Genomic DNA, 22,539 nt, shown 5'->3' with positions numbered 1-22,539 from the left:
TATTGACATTTATGTTCTATTACATTCTACATCTCTGAACGTCCGTGCCCTGATCAGTTTAATTCTTACCTGATAAAAATGGTGGACTCTTTACTTCCAGCACTGTTCCTGAGGGTGATGGTGTACTTAGAAGCATCACTCCTCTGGCAGTCTCTAATGAGGAGAGTAGTGTTGACTGCGGACGACTCGACACATACTCGGCCAGTATCCGTTAGGTCTTCATCATCTCCCTTCTTCCAGGAGACCTTAGGGGTAGGTTTGCCAGAGATTGGGATCTTTAGACGGACGGTGCTACCCTCTTTGGCAATGTAGCACATGCTGGGCAGGTCCCTCAAGTCACAGTTGGGATGAACTGCAGATGGAAAGAAAAAGTGCATGAAAATTTACTGTGAACAGTTTGCACATTTCCTTTGTTTGCATCTGGAAGTATTTTACTAGAAGCTACTTACTGATCTGGTCTTTGGCAACCACCTTAAGTTCCTTAGCAGGGCTCTCTCCTGAGTCATTCACAGCCTTCACCCTGTAAGTATACTCCTTGCCCTCCACCAGGTCTTTGGCACTGTACTGCATGTTCTTTGACCTCATTAGCTCTTTGTACTTGTCTTCACCATTGAGAACCTCTAAGATGTAGCAGGTGATCCGACTGCCACCATCACTGAGGGGTTTCTTCCAGCTTAGGGTACAGGAGTCCTTGGTAACCAACAGGGTCTTGAAGTCTATGACAGGCCCAGGCTCCTCTGTAGAAAGTAAAAGTAAATGTATGTGCAGTGAGTATCAGACTTGCAAAAAGCAAAGCACAATAGTCTGTGATTATTTAACTCACCTGATGCTCTGACAGAGTCAACTGTCTCGCAGGTCTCTCCAGCACCGAGTTGGTTAACTGCTGACACTCTGAAAAAATAGGACCGTCCAGCATCTAAGTCTGGAACATCAAATAATGTCTTCGTGCAGTTGTTGGAGACAATGGACCATGCCTTCCTCTCAGTGTCACGTTTCTCCACAATGTAGTGAGTGACATCATAGCCACCGTCAATTAGAGGAGCATCCCAATAGATGGAGGCACTGTCCTTGGTGGTCTCTTTCACCATCAGATTGACTGGCGGACCAGGAGTGTCTGGGGACATACAGAAACATTTATAATAATTGTGGCCTAAAACATTTTTTTGTTTAAATCATTTTCCTTTTTACTGCTGAGTCCAGAATTGTTTGTTTGATTGGATGATCTTGACCTATCTATAATCATCTATATCCATAAAACTGAGTTTAATGGGTCCTTCACTCACCAAGGATCTTGACAACGATGGTGTACATCTTCATGCCAGCCAAGCTCTCCAGGTTCAGGATGTATTTGCCAGCATCATATCTACTGACATTCTCCACCTTTACTATGGTGTCAGTAGGGGTAGATTTGATGATGATGCCCTGGCGGTCTTTGATGTTGGTGTTCATCTTTGCCCAGGTGATCTTGGGAGTAGGACGACCCTTAATGATAGCCTGCAGCTTCATCGTGGCACCAGCGCGTAACTCTAGGCCGTCCTTCAGCTCTGCACTCAGCTCTGCCTCGGGAGCAACTACAATGAAATATACAATGCACAGTTTTATTGAAGAAAATATGAAGACAGAGCATTTTTGTTTTATTTTTGAAGCTGCAATAGTTTTACATGCATACAATTAGAGCAAAAATAATGCTAGTTATCCTATGTAATAGAATGTATAAATGAAAAGCACACACAAATGATGACTGTAAGTATATAGTAACTCAGCCAGTCTAGGCTGTTAAAAAAACCCAAAAACAAACCAGAAACCTTTTCTATAAACATGGCCTGATTTGTTTAGATGTTATCAAGCTTAAATTATATAGTTAATTTACATCAGTCATAATCTCTGTTATGACTGATGAATGTTATGAGATATGAGAGATATAACTATGAGATGAAAGCTTAGGTTTTTACTGGTTTTTAAAAATTGAAAATCTAGTTGTATTGCACTCTGTGTTAAACTAACTATCCTCCAGAATTAAAATAAATGCAGGTTAATCAGAAATGTACATACCAATTATGTCCTTGGCAACATGTTTGCCGGGTACTTCAACTGGCTCGCCAAATCCAACCTTGTTAACAGCCGTGACACGGCACTGGTACTCAGCCTTATCAATCAGATTCTGGATGATGTAGTTGGTTTCTTGCAGATTTCTGGGGACATTGCAGCGAATCCAGTCTGCTGTGTCAGTCCTCTTGCACTCCACCAAGTATCCAATTATAGGGGTTCCACCATTGTTGGTGGGTGTGGTCCAGGTGAGACTGATGGTACCACTAGCAGTATCTGTCACACTGGGATTCACAACGGGACCAGGAGGGGCTGGGTAGAAGCATAATTATATAGTTTAGATCACAAATAGAAAGTCTAATCTTTGGAAATAACCATAAATATCTCATTAACAAAATACAATTTTTTTAAAGAGGTCATTGCACTCACTGAAAGGATTCTGTGCAATGGTGGCAGTAGAGGGTTCGCTAGGTTTGCCAGGTCCTGCTAAGTTGATGGCAGTGACTCTGAACTCATACTCAGCTCCCTCTGTAAGGCCTGTAACGTCCAGACTCCTGTCTGTCATAGGTTTTCTGTTTATCTTTGTCCAGTTAATTTCTTTGGTTTCTTTCTTTTCCAGCATGTAGCCAAGAATGGTGGACTTTCCATCATCAGTAGGCTCCTTCCAGCTAACAGTCATACGGTCTTTGCTCACGTTGGTGATCAATGGGGCCTCACAAGGGCCAGGGACAGCTGCAGAGATACCAGAGTTAAGTGTATAGTACAGTTATAAAGACTCTTCTTTGGTGGAAATTGACAGTAAAATGGTTTGTTGTAATACTAATAAATCCAGGTGAAATGCTGATGATGACTCACTGAATGGGTTCTTGGCAATGACAGGGTTGGTGATGAGGGGGTCTCCAACTCCCCACATGTTCTCAGCACGGATTCTGAACTGGTACTCATGACCTTCAATGAGCTTCTCTACATTGAACTCCAGGATGTCACCTTTGATCTTAGCAGAGACTTGAGCCCAGTTAGCTCGGCTGGTCTCACGCTTGTCCACAATATAGCTGCTGACAACTGCACCACCGTCCTTCACAGGAGGTTCCCAGGACAGCTTGATACTGGTTGCAAACACCTCAACATATTTTGAACTGGCAGGAGGGCCAGGCACATCTAAGAAGCAATTAAACATTAACCAACTGAGCACGGCACATTGTGGCAGTTTGTACATTATATACAATTTAATTTGAATAGGAACTGTTCAGTAGAGGTTGAGAAGAATTGAATACTTACCCAGGACGATGACCTGGATCTCAGCCGTTTTGGAGCCACTGGTGTTCTCAGCCAGGATGGTATATGTTCCTGTGTGCTCCTTACTGACTGCTGGCATCTCCAGCTGGAAGTGATGTCTTTGATGGGTGATGACCTGACCTTCCCCTGACTTCAGACTGTCATCACCTCTCTTCCAGGTCACTCTGGGCATGGGTTTTCCAAACACCTCAGCCTCCAGGAGTACTGTGGTTCCCGCCTTCACCTTAAAGCCCTTCTGCATCCTAGCACTGAGCTCTACCCTTAGAGGAACTGCGTTAAATGAGGTTAGATAGATATGTGATTTAGCTCAAATGTGAGAAATACTCCTCTGACTTTATCTTTCACATTTAAAGGCTTAGAGAATTCAAGCTGAAAACATGGTAATGTTTTATCATAGGGACTGAATTATCAGCCTGTCCAATCAAAACCTCTCACCATTCTCTGCACAGACCAGGACAGGATCTGTGGGTTCAGAGGGTTTACTCATGTTGACAGCAGTTTTGGCGATGACTCTGAACTGGTACTGCAGTTCTCTCTCCAGGCCTGTCACTGTATACTCCTCCCTTGGGACATTCTGGCTGCTGGTGTTGCAGCGTATCCAAGTGTCTCCTGGAACCCGCATAGCCTCAACATAGTACCCAATAATCTTGCTTCCGCCATCATTTTTGGGACGTGTCCAAACCAGAGTGACAGAATTCTTGGTTACATCCAAGACCTCAGGTTTACCTGGAGTGTCTGGGACACAAAAAGTAACTTAAGTGAACATAAAGAAACAAAGTAAAATGAATAAAATATGTTTGCTGGGTAGGAGTTGACAGCAAACATACCAACAGGTGTTCTGGCAGTAACAAAGTCAGTGTTCTTGCTTGGTTTGCCCTGGCCAGCACGATTGATGGCTGAAACTCTAAAGGTGTATTCCAGGCCCTCGATGAGGCCAGCACATGGATACTCAGTGGTACGTACAACTGTGTCATTGGCCTTAACCCACAGCAGGCTGTTTCTTTCCTTACGCTCAATGTAGTAACCTGTGATGGGACTGCCACCGTCACTCTCTGGCTTATCCCAAGCCACAAACATACAGTCCTTGTTGGTTTTGTTGATGTGGCAGTTAAGAGGCTCACTAGGGACATCTGGTGATAAAAAACATTCATTTCAATTCTGGTAACATAATTACTTTGGTTGTGTAAAGTTGCTTTGCAACAATGTCAATTGTAAAAAGCGCTATACAAATAAAATTGAATTGAATTGAATTGAATTTTATTTGTTTAGCGCAAAATTGCAACAGAACTCATGTGAAGGCACTTTACAGTGTTTTAGACTTGAACAGGAATTTAGATGTAAATGTATTAAAACCTGCACTGGGAACCTATTTCAGTTAAATTTACCAAAGGGGAACTTGGCGACCATCCTGCCAGACTGAATGAAGTCTGACACACCAAAGCGGTTTTCAGCACGGATGCGGAACACATATTCCTTTCCAGGAATGAGCTTTCCAAGTCTGCAGCTGGTTTTTGGGCAGGAAGAGAGAGCCGTCACCCAGTCACCTCTGCTTACATCACATTTTTCCACCACATAGTTAGTGATATTTGTTCCTCCATCCTCTAGTGGTTTGTTCCAGGACAGGGAGCATGCATCGGAGTCAATGTCGCTAATCTCCACCGGGCCCTCAGGAGGACCAGGGATGTCTGAAACACAGAGAGAATTGTTTTATGCCTTTCTAAATCCAAAATAAAAATGTTTTCTTCACATTATTGTGGATAATGCTGACCTCTGATGATGATTTTTAGGGCCTGGATAATCTTTGCAGAGCTGTTCTCTGCTTCCAGGCTGTAATCTCCGCTGTCAGTCCTTGACACATCTTTGACGATCAAGACACACAGGTTGCCAGACTTGTGCACAGCCAGACGACTGGATGGGACTACTGCGTTCTCGCCACGCATCCATTTGCAGGTCGGGGCAGGTTTTCCAGAAACCAGTGCCTCCACCCTGAGTTTGGCTCCAGCTCTGGCGCTTAGTGTGTCTGGCATGACGATCTTGGGCTCCACTGCAATTTAAATGTATTGTTATACTTGGATAACAGTGCTACAGTATATTTTAACATTATCATGGTGTGTGTTATTTAAAAACTATTCAGCAAGGTTTTTTCGTGATATAGCTAGACATAACAAGATATATAGGTGTTAGCCTGTCATTGCATAATGACAAAAAACACTTTTTATTCGAATGATAAAACTTACACATTTGTTCCTTGATCTCGACCGGCTGCTTAGTCTCAGTGAACATGCTCAAACCCATGATGTTCTTGGCTGCTACTCTGAACTTGTACCGCTTGCCCTCTTTCAGGCCACTGATGCTGACTGTCAGACCTTTCACTGTTGTGTAGGTATTCCATGCTTCCTTTTCAGGTTTTGCTTCCTCTTCTTCTACTGCAGGAGGCGGAGGAGGTGGTGGAGGAACTTCCTCTCCTTTTGCAACCTGTGGCAAGTTAAAAATTAATACTTTGCAGTTTTCTGGTTTACTGAATAATAAAAAAAAAAGAACTGATTAAAAAATATGTTAAAGGATAAACACAGCACAGTTTTATTAACTTCAGTATTAGAGTTCAATAACTCAACAGGAAAAAATGTTAACTTTTTTAAAAATCTAATTAGTTGAAGCAGCTGAAGACTAATAAATCTGATCACACAACAAACCTCCACAGGTGCTGGAGGTTCTGGAGGCGGTTTGACCTCAATGTATTCAATTACATAGCCATCAATTTTGGCACCGCCATCCCTCGCCGGCTTTATCCAGCCAACTGTGGCACTGTTCTTGGTGATATCCAGTACCTCAATCTTCCCACAAGGGTCTGGCTTATCTGAAAAACAAGTGCTTCTATTGACTTAAAGCAAAGAGAAAAATGAGCATAATGTGCAGCTATAAGCTATTCTGGTGGTTCTGGTGTTACTAAGAGATGACACATACCGAGAGGGTCAGAAGCCAGGTAGGAAGTGGGTGTCACTCTGGGAACTCCAGAACCATACTCATTGACAGCTGTGACTCTGAAGTAGTATTCAGTGCCTGGAATCAGACCACTGACTTTGAAGGGAATCTTATCCTTCTCGACTTCGGCCTTGACAGTTGCCCATGTCTTACGATCAATCTCACGCTTCTCGACGATGTAGTGAGTGACCTCACTGCCACCGTTGTTTTCTGGAAGACTCCAGGACAGCATGATTGATGTCTGTGTGATATCAGCAGCTTCCAGATTCATCACAGGTCCCGGTGTATCTGTCAGGTAAAATATGACAGTTTTCCTATTCAAGTCAAAATTGTTATTTGGATGGTATATATATATATATATATATATATATATATATATATATATATACGTATACATACACACACCTTATAGGTTTTAATGCATTATTCAGATAATTTCGGGTCTTACCTAGAACCTTAACATTGACAAACACAGCTTTCTCTCCGGCAGGGCTCTGCAGGGTCAGGCAATATTTGCCAGAGTCATCGCGGGTGCTGTCAGGAATGACCAGGAAGGTCATGGTGTCGATGAGGTCCACTTTTCCCCTTCTGACTACATTGTCAATGCCCATCCTTCTCCAAGTTACTTTGGGAGGTGGTCTGCCTCTAATGGTAGCACAAAGTCTGATGGGACAACCAGCTCTCACTGTCAGTCCCTGCTTCAGGTTGGCATCCATGTCAATCTCTGGTGCCTCTGTTAGAAGGAACAGTACAGATTACATCCTATTATCTTGTTATCATGAGATGAAACAACTGTATGGCTGTCATGACGTTTTACCTAGAATTTCCCTGGGGATCACAGCACCCTCCAAGTTGCAGGGCAGGCTCATGCCCACCTGGTTCTGAGCAGACACTCTGAATTCATACACTAGCTTCTCATCCAGACTTGTGACTGTGAATTCACAGACGACCAGCTGAGCTGCTACGTTACACCTCTTCCATCCGTCGTCTCCTTTTTTGGCAGTTCCCTGCACCCTCATCTCCACAACATAGCCAATGATGGGAGCTCCACCATCGGATACAGGTTTGGTCCAGCCCAGTGTGACAGAGCACTTGGTGCTGTCCAAAACTTTTACGTTGGTAGGAGGTGCGGGAGGTTCTGTAAGAAGATATGTGAACTTATACACTAATTTTGTGTACAGGAATACCACAAGAAATGTATCAATCAAATGTTAAGCATAATGTCAACATAATTTCTATTATTTTTAGTTACATACCAACTGCATCCTTGGCAGTGATGGCACGTGAAGGCTTGCTTGGGCTGCTGATACCAATTTCATTGACAGCCTTAACTCTATACTGATAGTCATGGAGAGGTCGGAGTCCAGTAACTGTGAAACGTGTTCCAGGCATTGGATCTTTGTTGACAGGAGACCACCTAACAGCATGCTCTTCCTTCTTCTCCAATAAATAGCCTGTAATTGGTTTTCCACCATTTTTATCAGGCTCTGACCACTCCACGGTCATCTCCTCCTTGGCGATTTTGGTGACTTCCGGTGCTTCGGGAGCATCAGGTACACTGAACTGCGTGCCTGCAACAATGGCCTCACTCTGAACTGCAGGGCCAGGGCCCATCTTATTTTCAGCACGAACTCTGAAGATATACTCATTTCCCTCTATGAGACGGGTGACTTTAGCTTTGTTGGTGATTACAGCATTTGAGTGGACCGACCAGACTCCCCTTTTGGTCTCACATTTTTCAATAATGTAGTTGTAGATATCACACCCACCATCATCCTCTGGGATTTCCCAGGCTAAATGGCACCTGTCAGTGGTAATACCGGACACCTTGAGATCCCTAATGGGACCAGGCCTATCCAGTACATTGACCTTGGCATGAGCAGAGCAGGTTCCTGCAGTGTTGGAGGCAGTTACAACATACTTGCCACTGTCTGTACGCTTGGCGCCAGTAAGCAAAAGCTTTGAGAAGTCAGCACCTGTTTCAATCTGAAGTTTGGGACCCTTCTTAATCTCCTCTTTGCTGTCATCCTTGGTCCATTTCACATCAGGCTGAGGTTTGCCCTTCACTGTCGCCTCAATTGCAATAGGGTCTCCTGCCTTGACGACAAGGGTTCCATCCAATTTAATTTTGATCTCAGGTTCCACAAGCTGTTCTTTAACCAGGACCTCAGCTGTGGTCACCCAGTTGCTCTCTCCACCTTCATTCTTAGTCTGAACTCTAAACTGGTAGATTTGGTTTTCAATGCACCTGTCAGCCATGAAGTAAGTCTCCTTAATGGCACCCTTGTGCAGCCTCTCCCATTCCTCAGCCTCTTTTGGCTTCTTCTCAACATGATAACCTAGGTTACGGCTACCACCGTCGTAGTCTGGTTTCTTCCACTTGAGGAAGCAGAAGGTCTTGCCAATCTCAGAGATATGGAAGTCAACTGGTTCCCCAGGCTTTTCAATGGGATCCACTGCTAACACAGGTGTCTTGGTCTCAGTCGGTGGACCAACACCAATCTTGTTTTCTGCACTGACACGGAAGAAGTACTCACAACCCTCAGTAAGAGGAGCTTTTATAAGGCGCTTAGTACAGTCATTGGAGACAACTGTCCAACCTCTTTGGCTGGGCTGGCGACACTCAATAATGTACTGAGTGATCTCAGTGCCTCCATTATCCTCAGGGTTCTCCCAGGACACCATGCAGGAGTTCTTGGTCACGTAAGCTACTTTCAGGTTCTGGCATGCTCTTGGTGTGTCAAGAACATTGACAAGAATTGTGGCCTGTGCCTGTCCACTACTGTTCTTGGCAACAATGGCATATTTGCCATAGTCTGACCTGACTGCTTCGTTGATAACCAGTTCACACAGAGGGTAGTTGTTGTTTATTTCAGTGCGCTTATCCCGAGACAAGGCTTTGGCATCCTTGGTCCATGTGATATCTGGATCAGGTCTTCCTTTCACCCTACTGATTAAACTGAGGATTTGACCAGCTCTGACTGTCACAGAGTCACGGCAGGATACATCAACAACAATTTCAGGGGGTACCAGGATGTCCTTTGCCAAGACGGTCTGAGCCAGTTCCTTTGGCTCACTGTCTCCAACCTTGTTGGTGGCTCTTACACGAATTCTGTATTCCATTCCTTCAATAAGACCTGGCACTCTATAGGCACACATTTTGACGAGGTCCTTGTTGATTCTGTTCCATTGCGTGGTTCCTGACTTCTGAGCCTCAATCACGTAGCCAAGAATAGGACTACCACCATCTCTTGTAGGCTTGGTCCAGCAGATGTCAGCATAGGTCTTGCTCCAGTCTTTCAGTTTAAGATTGGCAGGGGGTCCAGGTTTGGTAATAGCACGAGTGGCCTTGATAGGGTCAGACGTGGGAGAAGGTTCACTGATACCAGCAATGTTCTCAGCAAATACTCTGAACTCATAGCTGTTGCCTTCAAATAGACCTGAGACTCTGTACCTAAGGTCCAGCACAGGAGTTTTGTTGACACGTATCCACTTTCCTGTCATTTCTCTGCGTTCAACCACATAGCCACTAATGGGGCTTCCTCCATCATAATCAGGCAGGCTCCACTCCACTGTCACAGCATTCTCTGTGATATCGGAGCACTCTGGCAGACCAGGGGGTCCAGGAGGGTTAAACATGTGCTTTGCAATAGTGGGAGGACTCTCAAGCCCAGCACCAATGCCAATTTTGTTTTCTGCACGAACACGGACAATATACTCACGTCCCTTCTCTAGTCTGGACACCTTAGCGTTGGTGCTGATGCCACTAGAGCTAACAACAGACCACGGCTCCCATGGTTTTTTCACATCCTTCTTTTCCACAACATAGTTGATGATGGGCGTACCACCATCATCCTTGGGTGCCCTCCACTGGATCGTCATGTGATCAGGAGTGACTTCCAAGATGTTGATGGGTCCAATGGGTGCACCTGGAAGATCCAGCACGGTGACATGAAGGGCAACAGTCTTGCTACCTGCAGGATTGGACACAGTGAGGATATACTCTCCAGTGTCTCCTCTCTGGCACTCAGGGATACTGAGGGTGGTTGAGGATCCAACAGACTCTATGTGATACCGGCCCTCTGATAAAATCTCCTTGCCATCAGTCATCCATTTGGCAGTGGGAATGGGGATGCCTGACATCTTGGCAGGAAGTGCAATAACGCTGCCAGCTTTGACAACAAGTCCTTCAATAAGCTTCACGTCAACTTCAATAGATGGTGGCACTATAAGAGAAAACAGTTAACAATATTGTAATGTTTTGGTGTAAGGAAAATTAGAATGCTCTGTAGAATACTGTAAAAATCATATATCTTACATGTCTTCTCCTGGCAGGTGATGGGGACGCTGGTGTCAGGGCGGCTCACACCAATGGCATTCTGAGCCTTAACTCTAAAGCGGTAAGTTTTGCCATCCTCCAGATTGGTGACATGGGTGTGATTGTTGCTCACAGTCTTGAAGGTGACCCAGTCAGCCTGGCCCTCTTCCTGGTACTCCACAATGAAGCCTGTGATTTCACTTCCACCAGTGCGGTCAGGCCACTCCCATTCCAACCAGACTTCTGTCTTCTCGGCATCAGTGTGGTGCAAGTTCTTTGGTGGGCCAGGAGGATCTGTGACCAGAAAAGAATAATTAATTGTTAATTATTAGTGGGTTTAAATTTTTGACTGCTCATCATTCTGCTTGCTTATTTTGATGTCACAAGAAATGTATTGCATATATAAATGTACATGTATGTAAAAGACACACCCTTTTAATTTGCATTCTGTTTGCATTTTACAGTTAGGAAAACAGACAAATTACAACTTTTACTAACATAGAGGATCAACAGCCTTGATGGGAAACTTTGTCACCACGTAGTCGCTTCTGCCAAACTGATTCTCAGCAGCCACCCTGAAAAGGTACTGAATTCCTTCCATCAAGTACATGGCCAGCAGACTCAGCTTCTTATTGGCTGCAGAAACAGGCACCCACTGATCTGAGGCGACATCCTTTTTTTGCACAACGTAGTGGGAGATCACAGCACCACCATCATCCTCAGGAGCTTTCCATGTCAGGTAGGCAGACTCGCTGGTCACCTCTGAGACCACCAGGTCTCTGGGAGGAGATGGCTTGTCTGGGTGGGTTAGAGAAAAATTCACATGTATTTTAAATTTAGATATATTTTTCTTGGCGTGAAGACAAAGTGAGCAACACTGGCCCACATTTGTGTTGATAAATGTTTCACTTACTAAGCACAAGAACTGCAACAGTTGCTGATTTCTTTCCTGCAGCATTCTCTAAAGTGATTGTGTAGTTTCCAGAGTCTGCGCGGACACACTTGGGGATGCAGACTTTGCTGCCGGTGGCAGTGACAGCAACGGTGAGGTGAGAAGGCATATCTCCATCATTCTTCTTCCAGCTCACAGTGGGTGTTGGTACACCTTTAATGGTGGCACTCAGGGTGATGTCCGTGCCGAGCATGGCAAGATGGTCACGGGCCATGTTGGCATCCAACAACAACTCTGGCTCCTCTGTAGACAGAAAAGGGAATGGATTTACTAAATGATGAATAATGCACAGCGTCCATAACTAAGAAACAAGTACAAAGTCATGATAGTTATATAGATTTTACAAACTAAGACAACTTTCATGTAAAGATGCTGTCAAGTTTTGTGAGATGAAAGGGATGCCAGCTGTTTTTTTTTTGGTATTGTAAAATGTTTGCAGTTAACTATCTAGGCAATCAAAATCACTTTGGCCGTGGAGGGTAAACAACAAAATCTATGTGTCCTTCAAAAAATAATGCTGCACTTAACAAAAAAACAAAATTTTTACAAATCAAATCTTACCCAGCCTGTCGTGGACTTTGACTGGATCTTTGACATAGGCAGGGTCAGATTTGCCAGCAGCATTGACAGTGAAGATCCTGAAGGCATATTCCATTCCGTCGGTCAGGCCTGTCACCGCGTAGTGGAGGTCAGGACACTGCTCAGGGCTCTCATTGGCTGGAATCCACTCCACAGCTCCAGGCTTCTGGTATTCAACAAGGTAGCCAAATATCCTGCCCTTTCCATCATGGCGGGGCATTTTCCACTTCAGGCTGACAGAGTCCTTGGTCTTATCATAAGCCTCAGGAGTAACTGGTGGGCTGGGACGTACTGTGGGGGGGAAACAGGAGTAAAGACAGTCAATTACATAATGGTATATGGTGAAACAGTGTTGGAGAAGAATTTGTATATGTTTGAATATATAATACTACTGAATATCATAGTTTTATGTTTTTGATGTACAAGGAAACAATGAGCAATAGTAGTTTAATAAAAACACTTGTGGAAATAAGATAATATAAATACAACAATAACTCTGTTTTTCACCAGTTTATGTCACACTGACCAATAGGATCTTTTGCAAGAATGGGTTTGGAGGGAACACTGGGGTCTCCGGTTCCCAGCTCGTTTTCAGCCATAACCCTGAACTCATACTCGCATCCCTCTACAAGGTCCTGGACTCGGTACTGAGTAGCTGGGTATAGTGTGTCTCTGGTGACTCTGGACCATCTCTTGGCTATGGTCTCCTTCTTCTCTAGAATGTAGTTGGTGATGGGCTTCCCGCCATCACGGGGGCGGTTCCACAGCACCAGTGCGTTGTTGGCATACACTTCCCTGACTGTTGGCATCTCTGGGGCCTCAGGGACTCCTGCAGGGGGGGGGGCACAAAAAACTAGATTATCATGGCATATTTCAGGATCAATGGATTAATAAAGTTTTTTGAATCTTATTCTAGTCAGTAATGTAGATGCTATATATTTGGATTTATTTGAAATTAATGTAACACAGCTGTAATGTGAAGAAGTAACTGTGTCAAAGAAGGGTGTGAGAAGAACGTACTGAAGAGATCTTTGGCTCTCATCTCCTCAGACTCCAATGGGTCACTGATGCCGTACATGTTCTCAGCAGAGATTCTCATGATGTACTCCCTACCTTCTGTCAGCTTGGGGATCTGCATGAAAAAACATCAATTACCGTCAATCTTCACTAATCCACATCCACTAAAACTGGTCTTTTTGGACCCCTGAAACGTGTGCCTACTTTGCATGTGGTCTTGGTTGTGGCGGCTGTCACTGTGGTCCAGATGTCTCTGTTGACGTCTCTCTTCTCAACAATGTAGTTGGACACATCCACCCCACCGCTGTCCAGAGGAGGCTTCCAGGAGATGACCATATACTCCCTGTGCACCTCATCGAACACTACTGGGCCAACAGGAGGAGTTGGACGGTCTGCACGGAAGAAAGAAATACCAATGATGTAGGAATATAAGCCTATCCACTTATCATGGATAATGCAAGCCTGTGCCAGATCTGTGTCTCCCGGAGTTCCTGCTACATACCAACAACTGTGATGTTGCAGACTCCCTTCCTAGATCCTGTGCTATTCTCCACCACCACCACGTATCTGCCACTGTGCTCTCGCTGTGCCTTCATCAGGCCCAGTGACATGGTCGTCAGCGTGTTCTTGAACACGATGTGTTTGTCAGCCTTCAGCTCCTTGTCGTCTCTGTACCACACAATGGACGGAGAAGGTTTGCCAGTGTAGCGGCCCTGCAACAGGCAGCTCTCGCCCACACGGATGATGATTGCATCACGGAAGTCCAGCTCAATGGTTGGTGGCTCTGTAAGTACAGAAAATGCTGTCAGAAAATGTAATAATGCTGAAGATTTTCATGGTCTTCCCATTTTTACTATTTTTATTCAAGCTACTTTTACCACTATAAAAATGTGAAAAATCTATTATGAATATGTTTTTAGTAACAGAATCATTACATAAGTATTTAAAGTTCATTAACCTCCCAAATGTACAAAAATAAGAATAAAAATAAAGAATAGTGAGCAAAATCATATTTACCAAACCCATAAAAGGCAAGATGAACACTGTGATGAGAATGTATTAACTTAATAGTTAAACAGAACAGCAGTATTTCAAGTCTCTGTACCTTGGTTTTCAAAGAAATGAACTAAAATGCTGTCAGTCGCATTACTAAGTTCTCACCCAGTTCATCTTTGCATGTGATTGGTTTCGTGCAGAACGATGGTTTGCTGGGTCCGACCTCATTGACAGCGATGACCCTGAACTCGTAAGAGTCGCCTTCCCTCAGACCATCAAGGGTGTACTTCCTCTCCAACAACAGCTCCTTTGTTAGCCTGGTGAACTTATCTTTTCCGATCATACGTGCCTCCAGGATGTACAGAGTAATCTCTGAACCACCGTCATACTTTGGCGGCTTCCAGGCAACGCTGATCAAATCCTTGGTGACCTTGGTGACCTCCAGATCTTCAGGGCGGTCTGGCACACCTAAAGACAAAACACATGGACAATTTTTAACTGTGAAGATGGGAACTCATTTAGTGATTGTTTGTTTTTGTCATTTTCTTAATTGTAAATGCAAAATGATCACTTCATGACAACTGATGTCAAAAACATCTCTCTAAAAATTTTACTCCAAATTTTTTACCTTTTTTTGCGTTCAGAATTCTGACATTAAAATTTTGACTTCAACTCAGGAATCCTGAATTTTTCCATAATATTCCAACAGGATTAAGCAATCACCATGTTTAACTAAACTCACTCATGGGTTCCTTGATGGTAATGTCGGCTGCAGTCTCTGTAAACGGTCCGATGCCAATTGCATTCTCAGCAGCCACTCTGAAGAAATAGGACTTTCCGGGGGTGAGGTCGTGAGCCACGGCGTTCTGTCTGCTGGCAGTGTAGGAGAGTGAGGTCCAGGACTTACGATCAGCCTCACGCTTCTCAATGATGTAGTTACTGATGGGAGAGCCGCCGTCATTCTCAGGGAAGAACCAGTTGAGCTTGCAGGAGTCAATCGTCAGGTTCTCAGCAGTGAAAGGAATGCCAACAGGCCCAGGGACGTCTGAGGGAGGACATAAGCGTGTGTTATAAAAACAAGCATTTTTTTGTGTTTTTATATTGGTCAAAATTACTTTTTTTTCAAAACACTCACCCAGGACTTCCACAGTGACATTCATCTTTTTCTCCCCTCCAGCATTTTTGGCAGTCAGAGTGTAGACACCTCTGTGTCTTCTGGTGCAGGATTTGATAACCAGAGATGAGCTGATGGCTGTTGTCTCCACTTTAGCCTCAGGAGGCAGCACAGCCCCATCTCTAGTCCAGGTAACCTCTGGGGACGGCTGACCTGACACGTAGGCGATGATGCGGATCACCCCACCGGCATGGACCACCATCCTCTCCTTTACTGATGCATCCAGATCAACCTCGGGAGCAACTGGGGAAACAAACTCAAAGTTTATTCTGCTTATCCCATATAAACTTTTTGAAAGTCTTTTAAGATTTAAGACTCACTTGTCCTGTCATTGACCTCGAGTACCTCTGGAACTTCTCCCGGCTCACCATTACCAGCAGCATTGAAGGCAATTACTCTGAAACTGTACTGACCACCAGTTTTCAGACCAGTGATCACAAGCCGAGTGCCACGGATTTCAGTCTCCTTGGCCTGAAAAGACACATTCAGTTTCTACCAACGTTCTTAAGCACAGATCTACCTCTCAAACTATGTCCTGTCCCAGAATTTATAAGGGTATGAAAAGTCAGTGACCAGATGACTGCAGGTGAAAGAAAAACAGAATTGAGGTTCACTCACAAATATGAGCCATGTATCTAATTTAACAGTACACACTACATAACTGTCCACAGTTCAATACTAGCTGTGGACCATCAATGCATGTTGAAAGCAGAAGATGCAACATTTTCTCTGTGTAAGTTGCTCTCTTGTGTTGCTTGTGGTTTTTCAGTTTTTTTTCTTTTTTATCTGCCTACTTTGTCTTACGTGTCTTGAAAAGAATACTGCGGAAAGAAGTGATGCTAAAACAATTCTGTAAGATTTGATCTGGTCCTGCTGCCCTAGCACGAGTCTGTTAATATTTGAATCCTAAGATGGTTAAATACCTATCCTAAAATGGGAAGAGGACTTAACAAACATCACGTCATCAATTACATTTGTACTCCTCACAAACCACGGCCGATCTGACAAAAGACTGTCAGGCTTTTATTTTGTATGATAATGAACTCATCTCAGGTCCCTTCTCACCTTGACCCAAGCCTCTGTGCCCGCCTCCTTGAATTCTACCCAGTAGCCCTGGATCTTGGAGCCTCCATCTTTCAGAGGAGGGATCCACTGCAGGTCCACCGTGGACTTTGTCCAGTCAAAAACTTTCGGGGTTGGAGGAGAGGGTGGAGCTGTGGGAGGAGATGACAGGTGGTTAGCATTTTGATCTGTGAATTTAAAACATAGACTTGTCTGATTTCAAAGTGTAATTCTTACAGATAGGATCTCTGGCAAAGACTGGATCTGTAGGGGGGCTGGCGGGTCCAGGCCCAGCAGCGTTGATAGCGGTGACTCTGAACAGGTACTGGGATCCCTCAATGAGTCCACTGACCACAAATGATTCGCCCATGCCCATGGGACGGATGGGGTCGCGGGTGACTCTGGTCCAGCGTTTGCCCGTCGTCTCCTTGCGCTCCAGCCAGTAACCAGTGATTAGGGTGCCGCCGTCATCCTCTGGCTCCTCCCAGTTGACGGTCATGGAGTCCATGGTGATACTGGTGACTGTTGGCTTCTCACACTGGCCAGGGACAGCTGCAGGGGTAAGGACAGAAAGTATCCAGGGTTTCCAGTCATTTAGGGTGTAGGTGCATACTATGCTAAAGCTGAGTGTAGGAAAGCTGAGCGGAGATGGAAGAAAATCGGACTTCAAGTGCATTATGAAGCTATGAAAGAAGCATTACTCCACTACAGTACGATGGTAAAGAATGCCAGATCTAAATACTTCTCAGACCTGATCACTGCTCACTGCCATAATCCTAAATTTTTATTTCAGACTGTTGACAAGTTAGTAAACCCAACCCCTCCTAGCATCCCAGCTGAAAGTGATGCAGATTGTGAGAAGTTCTTAACCTATTTTAATGATAAAATAGAATCAATCAGAGCTTCTGTCATCCCCAACTCCTCACCAGTCATAGTTTCACACCCTTTTAGAGAATGCACTTTAAGCCAGTTTCCTCCCATGTCCGTATTTGAGGTACTACAAACTGTCTCTAAAATGAAACCATCTTCCAGCCCAGTTGATGTCATCCCAACTAAGTTCTTAATCTCGATCATTGATTCGCTTGCTCCCTCTCTCCTGAATATTTTCAATACTTCTCTGTCCACTGGGATTGTGCCAGATTATTTTAAAATTGCATCTGTGCAACCTCTTTTGAAAAAACCTGGTCTAGATCCCTCATCCCCCGAAAACTACAGACCAATCTCCAAACTACCCTTCATATCAAAGATTTTAGAAAAGTACGTGTCTAAACACTTATTTCTTGCTGCAGACAAGTATGAGATCTTTGACGAATTCCAATCTGGTTTTCACAAACACCACAGCACAGGGACCGCCCTACTGAAGGTAACTAATGACATTCTGTTGGCTTCTGATGCTGGTTTGTGCTCTATTCTTGTCCTCCTTGATCTTAGTGCTGCTTTTGATCCAGTAGACCACCAAATTTTGTTAGACCGGCTAAAGCACTGGGCTGGAATAGAAGGCACTGCACTGGACTGGTTCTCCTCATACCTGTCCAACAGATCGTTTTGTGTTACCGTTAATAACTACAAATCGTCTTTTTCTCCTGTAAAGTACGGAGTCCCACAAGGTTCAGTGCTGGGGCCAATCTTGTTCTCTTTGTATATGCTCCCTTTGGGACATATTATTCGCAAACATGGTGTTTCTTTTCATTGCTATGCTGATGACACTCAGCTGTACTGTCCCTTTAAGATATCAGACCACGGGGGACTGAGTTCCTTACACGAGTGTATAAATGAGATAAAAAACTGGATGGCTCAAAATTTCCTGCAGCTGAATTCTGACAAAACAGAAATAATTGTTATCAGTCCACAACGTATAGCCAAACACATTTTGCCCTGCACAGATTCTCTCTTAGATAATTCTAAGCCCACTGCAAAAAGTCTTGGTGTTTGGTTTGATAGTAAACTTAACTTCGAGCATCATGTCACAAAGCTTGTCCAGGCATGTTTTTATCATCTTAGAAATATCTCCAAAATACGTTCAATTCTTTCTTTTCATGACACTGAAGTAATCTTACACGCATTTATTTTCTCACGCCTTGACTATTGCAACAGTCTGTTCACCTGTCTCAGCCAGAAATCTATTAATCGGCTCCAGATTGTTCAGAATTCAGCTGCAAGAATCTTAACTAGAAAAAGAAAATACGATCACATCACTCCTGTATTAGCTTCCTTACACTGGCTGCCAGTATGTTTTAGGATTGATTTTAAGATTTTATTAATAACTTTTAAAGCTCTGCATGGCCTTTCCCCCAGCTATTTATCCCAGCTTTTAAAGCCTTATGAGCCTGCACGTAGCCTGAGATCCTCTGGTAGAAATCTTCTGTATGTCCCCGATGTCAGAATGACTACTAGAGGTGACAGAGCCTTTTCAGTTAGAGCCCCTAAACTCTGGAACAGCTTACCTGAGCATATAAGATCAGCTGACTCAGTAACATCTTTTAAAACTCTCCTTAAAACATACCTCTACCGGCGAGCCTTTTGCGATCTTCTGTAAGCTAAAACAAATCTGTCCTTGGGAAGACTCTCCATTAGATTACAATGTCTTTACGTTGGAACTGGTCTCCCCAAGGACCGATGTGGTAGTTGTTTGTATTATTGTTTTGTTTGTATAGCTGTTTCCTGCTCCCCAACCGGTCGAGGCAGATGGCCGTTTAACTTGAGCCTGGTTCTGCTGGAGGTTTCTTCCCCTAGGGGGAGTTTTTCCTCTCCACTGTTTGCCTAGTGCTTGCTCAAGTTGATCTTGTTGGGCTACATGTGTTTCTTGTCTGTCTTGTGAAGCACTTTGTAACATATGTTTAGAAAAGTGCTCTATAAATAAATTTATTATTATTATTTTATTATGTAACTGCAGAACTTTTGGTGGAGTTCTGGTTAGGGACGGGATGATGCTTCATCTCTCATTTGTTTGGCTTCTTGAGTTCTCACCAACTCAACTTTCTGGATTCCCACATAAACATAAGAAATATTGAATGATATGCTTCATTTGTCACATCACAATTATGTTGACTTAATGGCTGAAAGGGTCTAAAGATGAAACAGCAACTGTCAGTGAAGTGATTGTTTGCTCAATATACTTTAGAAGGTAAGTGCTGCAGGCTGATTTAAGTCTTAGTTTCAGTGTCAGTAGCAAATGAGATAAAAGCTGAACTCACTGTAGATGTTTCGGGCGACCTCAGGCTCACTGTCCAGGGGTTCTCCGACTCCATACTTGTTCTGGGCCATTATGCGGAACACATACTCGTGTCCCTCCATCAAGTTCTCCACTGTCCAGATCCGGTCTTTAGGCTCATTGGTGACGGGCACCCAAGTCTTCCTGTTGGCCACCCTCCTCCAAATGACGTAGTTTGTAACTTTGGATCCACCGTCGTCCTTTGGTGGCAGCCAGGACAGTGTGATCCTCTCAGCTCCAATCTCCTCGAATTTAATGGGAGCAGATGGTGGACCGGGCCGGCCTGCAACCACACAGAGGTTTAGAAACTGACTGAAATCTTCACAGTGACTGAGACTGTGACTTCTGTTACTAGAATGGTTTAGAGCAGGTCCTAGGTGATGTTAATGGTGATTATTTATATTACTTGTTGGCAAGGTTACTCATGTTTACTCACGTGTTTAATTGTATTTTTTTTTATAGGTTTTTATTTAAATATACAGTATCTAACTTTTTTTTTGCAAATATTTTTTTCTGTAAAAATCATAATCAAATGTTAATGTGGGGAGGGGCTGTCTATAAAAGAAAAATTAATATAATTAATAAAATCAGTCATACACAAATGTCCACTGTTTTAAATAAATTTAGAAGAATAATTGTAGTAATGGAACATTTTATAAACATGATTGTTGGTCTTTTGCTCCACTAGATGATGTTTGTTTCTGTTAAAACAAATGAGGAAATGAGGAAACATGTCAGCGTGAATTCCGCTGATTTTGGTTTTTAATTGTTATTGAACGACAGCTTACAGCTGACGTTACCCTTTCATCAATAACACATCAAATAAACACTAACTTTATTGGGCAGGATCAACCAGAGCTATATAGTATAATTATACTTTATATCTGGGCCTGAGGACGTCGTTTAGAAAGCGCTGGGATAACGGATTACGTGAGGAAATCATTCACAAATCGACGAGACATCTTAAGAACACAGGATGTTGCTGAGCAGGTTCTTGGATAAATCCCGAACGACCTTCTTACGCTTTTGGACTAATCTAAGTATGTTTCAGTTAAGTCAGTAAAACATCTGGTCTGGTTCATACCGAGCACGTTGAGCCTCATCTCCTTGGATGCCTTGCCGAGGCTGTTGGAAGCCACCAGTGTGTACAGGCCAGTGTCGGGACGTTTGCCCTGCTGGATGAGGAGCGTGCAGCTGTCGTCCGACACAATCTTGTTGATGTGCTCATCGTACTGAACCTCCACCTTGTGGTCAGACTTGTGGGGCGGAGCCTTGAACCAGGTGAGCGTGGGGAATGGACAGCCACGGATTTTGGCCACGATGCTGATGTCGCTACCTTGCTCAGCCTCCATGAACTCATTCAGCTCGATGGATGGAGCACCTGCAAGACAAAGAGCAAAATTACCCTTTATTCTTTTTCGATGATTGAAAAATTTTCTTTCTGTACAATTGAATGAATGATGATGGTTAAAATTGAATGAATACAGCAAATATTTACTGAATTACATCAAGATCTTTGATTAGAAACCTCCAGAAAACAATGTCAAAATGTTGCTAAAATCTTGAGACAGGAAATAAAATGTTTGTAATATTAATGTAACTATCCGAAAGTATTCCAACAAATCTGGGTTTGAATTGGTCTGACTTGCGATAGAGCATTTAAAAAGTGAACATAAGCTGGATCCTGCATCCAGTCCTGTTCTTACAAGTCTGGTCTTGGATGATGATGGGTCCGGCAGTGGACGAAGGCCGGCTGGCTCCCACCTCATTGTATGCCACTACTCTGAACTCATACTCGTCTCCCTCTGTCAGGTCCTCCACTGTGAAACTCGTGGTGTCCACATCTCTTCTGTTACACCTACGGGGCACAACACATTTGACAGTTATCAGTTCCACACTTCAGAAGTGAGGACAGAAAATGTGGCCACAGAAACAAGATCTGGTTCAGTCCAGTGAGAAAATCACAATCGATTATTGACCTCAGGTGTTTCAAACATATGCAAAAATAAAAAGTGTTGCCACTTTCACAGATTTTTAGTCCATAGTCAAACATTTTAAGTGGACTAAGTTAGGGAAGTCCAGATTTTCAGTACAAATTGGGTTCAAGGGTTTGGTTGATTACCTCCTCCAGGACTCTTTCTGGGTGCCACCGGCGCCCCAGCAGAGCAAGTCAACGCTGTAGTGAGTGACAGGTGCACCGCCATCATTCTTTGGCGCCTTCCAGGTCAGAGTCACGGTCCGCTTCCTCACATTCTGGATCTTCAACCTCGTTGGGGGATCAGGAGGATCTGAAGACATAGTGATTAAAACACTTGAAACTCTGATTTCACCTTACATATTTTTATTTAATTGACGTTACTTTGTAGAAACCAGTTTTCACTTTGACATTAATGAGGTATTTTTCTGAAATTTTTTGTCAAAGTTGCCAACTTTTATTGACCATGACTGATTTATAATGTCAATAAAAGGATGAAACATCCAAGGGGGTGAACATACATTTTGTAGGCACTTGAACAATAGAAAAGAAGCAGGTGCATGTTTGCAAATAAGTTTTCTTTCCTTGTGAGACGGTGGTGCTGGTTTACTAGTTTTTAATAATTAGCCCTTTGTTATAAATTGTGTTTGGAAAAGTCTGAATATTAATTTACTTTATAGTATGATCAGTGAGCTCAGAAAACACCTGGCCAGTGCTAACAGTTAAAACTTGCACGAAAACAAACATACGGATGGGATCTCTGGCTCTTGTCCTCTGGATGGTTGTGAGGAATGGGCCTAAGCCAAAGCTGTTCTCAGCACGGACGCGGAACAGGTAGTCTTGGCCATCTATCAGGTCTGGAACCACCAGAGACTGAGCAGCACAGGCCGGGTTTACCTAGAGGAACAAGATGAGGATCAGACTTACACTA

At 43.7% G+C, this 22,539-nt stretch overlaps 1 protein-coding gene across 1 annotated transcript in view; it reads right to left on the bottom strand.

Annotated features, from left to right (window-relative positions):
- The window catches only part of ttn.1 (titin, tandem duplicate 1), a 166,618-nt gene that overhangs the window by 47,265 nt on the left and 96,814 nt on the right, over window positions 1-22,539 (bottom strand). The window contains 37 exon segments of the mRNA XM_026376632.1: window positions 70-352; window positions 450-737; window positions 824-1,114; window positions 1,284-1,571; window positions 2,053-2,358; window positions 2,476-2,778; window positions 2,902-3,204; window positions 3,325-3,612; window positions 3,778-4,077; window positions 4,170-4,472; window positions 4,728-5,027; window positions 5,111-5,386; window positions 5,580-5,817; window positions 6,036-6,199; window positions 6,307-6,612; window positions 6,773-7,057; window positions 7,142-7,462; window positions 7,581-10,550; window positions 10,643-10,936; window positions 11,141-11,440; window positions 11,556-11,837; window positions 12,156-12,464; window positions 12,700-13,002; window positions 13,194-13,305; window positions 13,395-13,582; window positions 13,693-13,974; window positions 14,352-14,654; window positions 14,929-15,231; window positions 15,322-15,603; window positions 15,681-15,831; window positions 16,426-16,574; window positions 16,660-16,974; window positions 19,617-19,916; window positions 20,718-21,014; window positions 21,340-21,491; window positions 21,756-21,921; window positions 22,358-22,505. Coding sequence (XP_026232417.1) covers window positions 70-352; window positions 450-737; window positions 824-1,114; window positions 1,284-1,571; window positions 2,053-2,358; window positions 2,476-2,778; window positions 2,902-3,204; window positions 3,325-3,612; window positions 3,778-4,077; window positions 4,170-4,472; window positions 4,728-5,027; window positions 5,111-5,386; window positions 5,580-5,817; window positions 6,036-6,199; window positions 6,307-6,612; window positions 6,773-7,057; window positions 7,142-7,462; window positions 7,581-10,550; window positions 10,643-10,936; window positions 11,141-11,440; window positions 11,556-11,837; window positions 12,156-12,464; window positions 12,700-13,002; window positions 13,194-13,305; window positions 13,395-13,582; window positions 13,693-13,974; window positions 14,352-14,654; window positions 14,929-15,231; window positions 15,322-15,603; window positions 15,681-15,831; window positions 16,426-16,574; window positions 16,660-16,974; window positions 19,617-19,916; window positions 20,718-21,014; window positions 21,340-21,491; window positions 21,756-21,921; window positions 22,358-22,505 — 12,449 coding nt within the window.

This window comes from Anabas testudineus, chromosome 21 (assembly GCF_900324465.2).
Source record: "Anabas testudineus chromosome 21, fAnaTes1.2, whole genome shotgun sequence".
Classification (NCBI taxonomy): Eukaryota; Metazoa; Chordata; class Actinopteri; order Anabantiformes; family Anabantidae; genus Anabas; species Anabas testudineus.
Note: the sequence above shows the minus strand (reverse complement) of the source record. Positions and strands in the feature narration are given on the sequence as shown.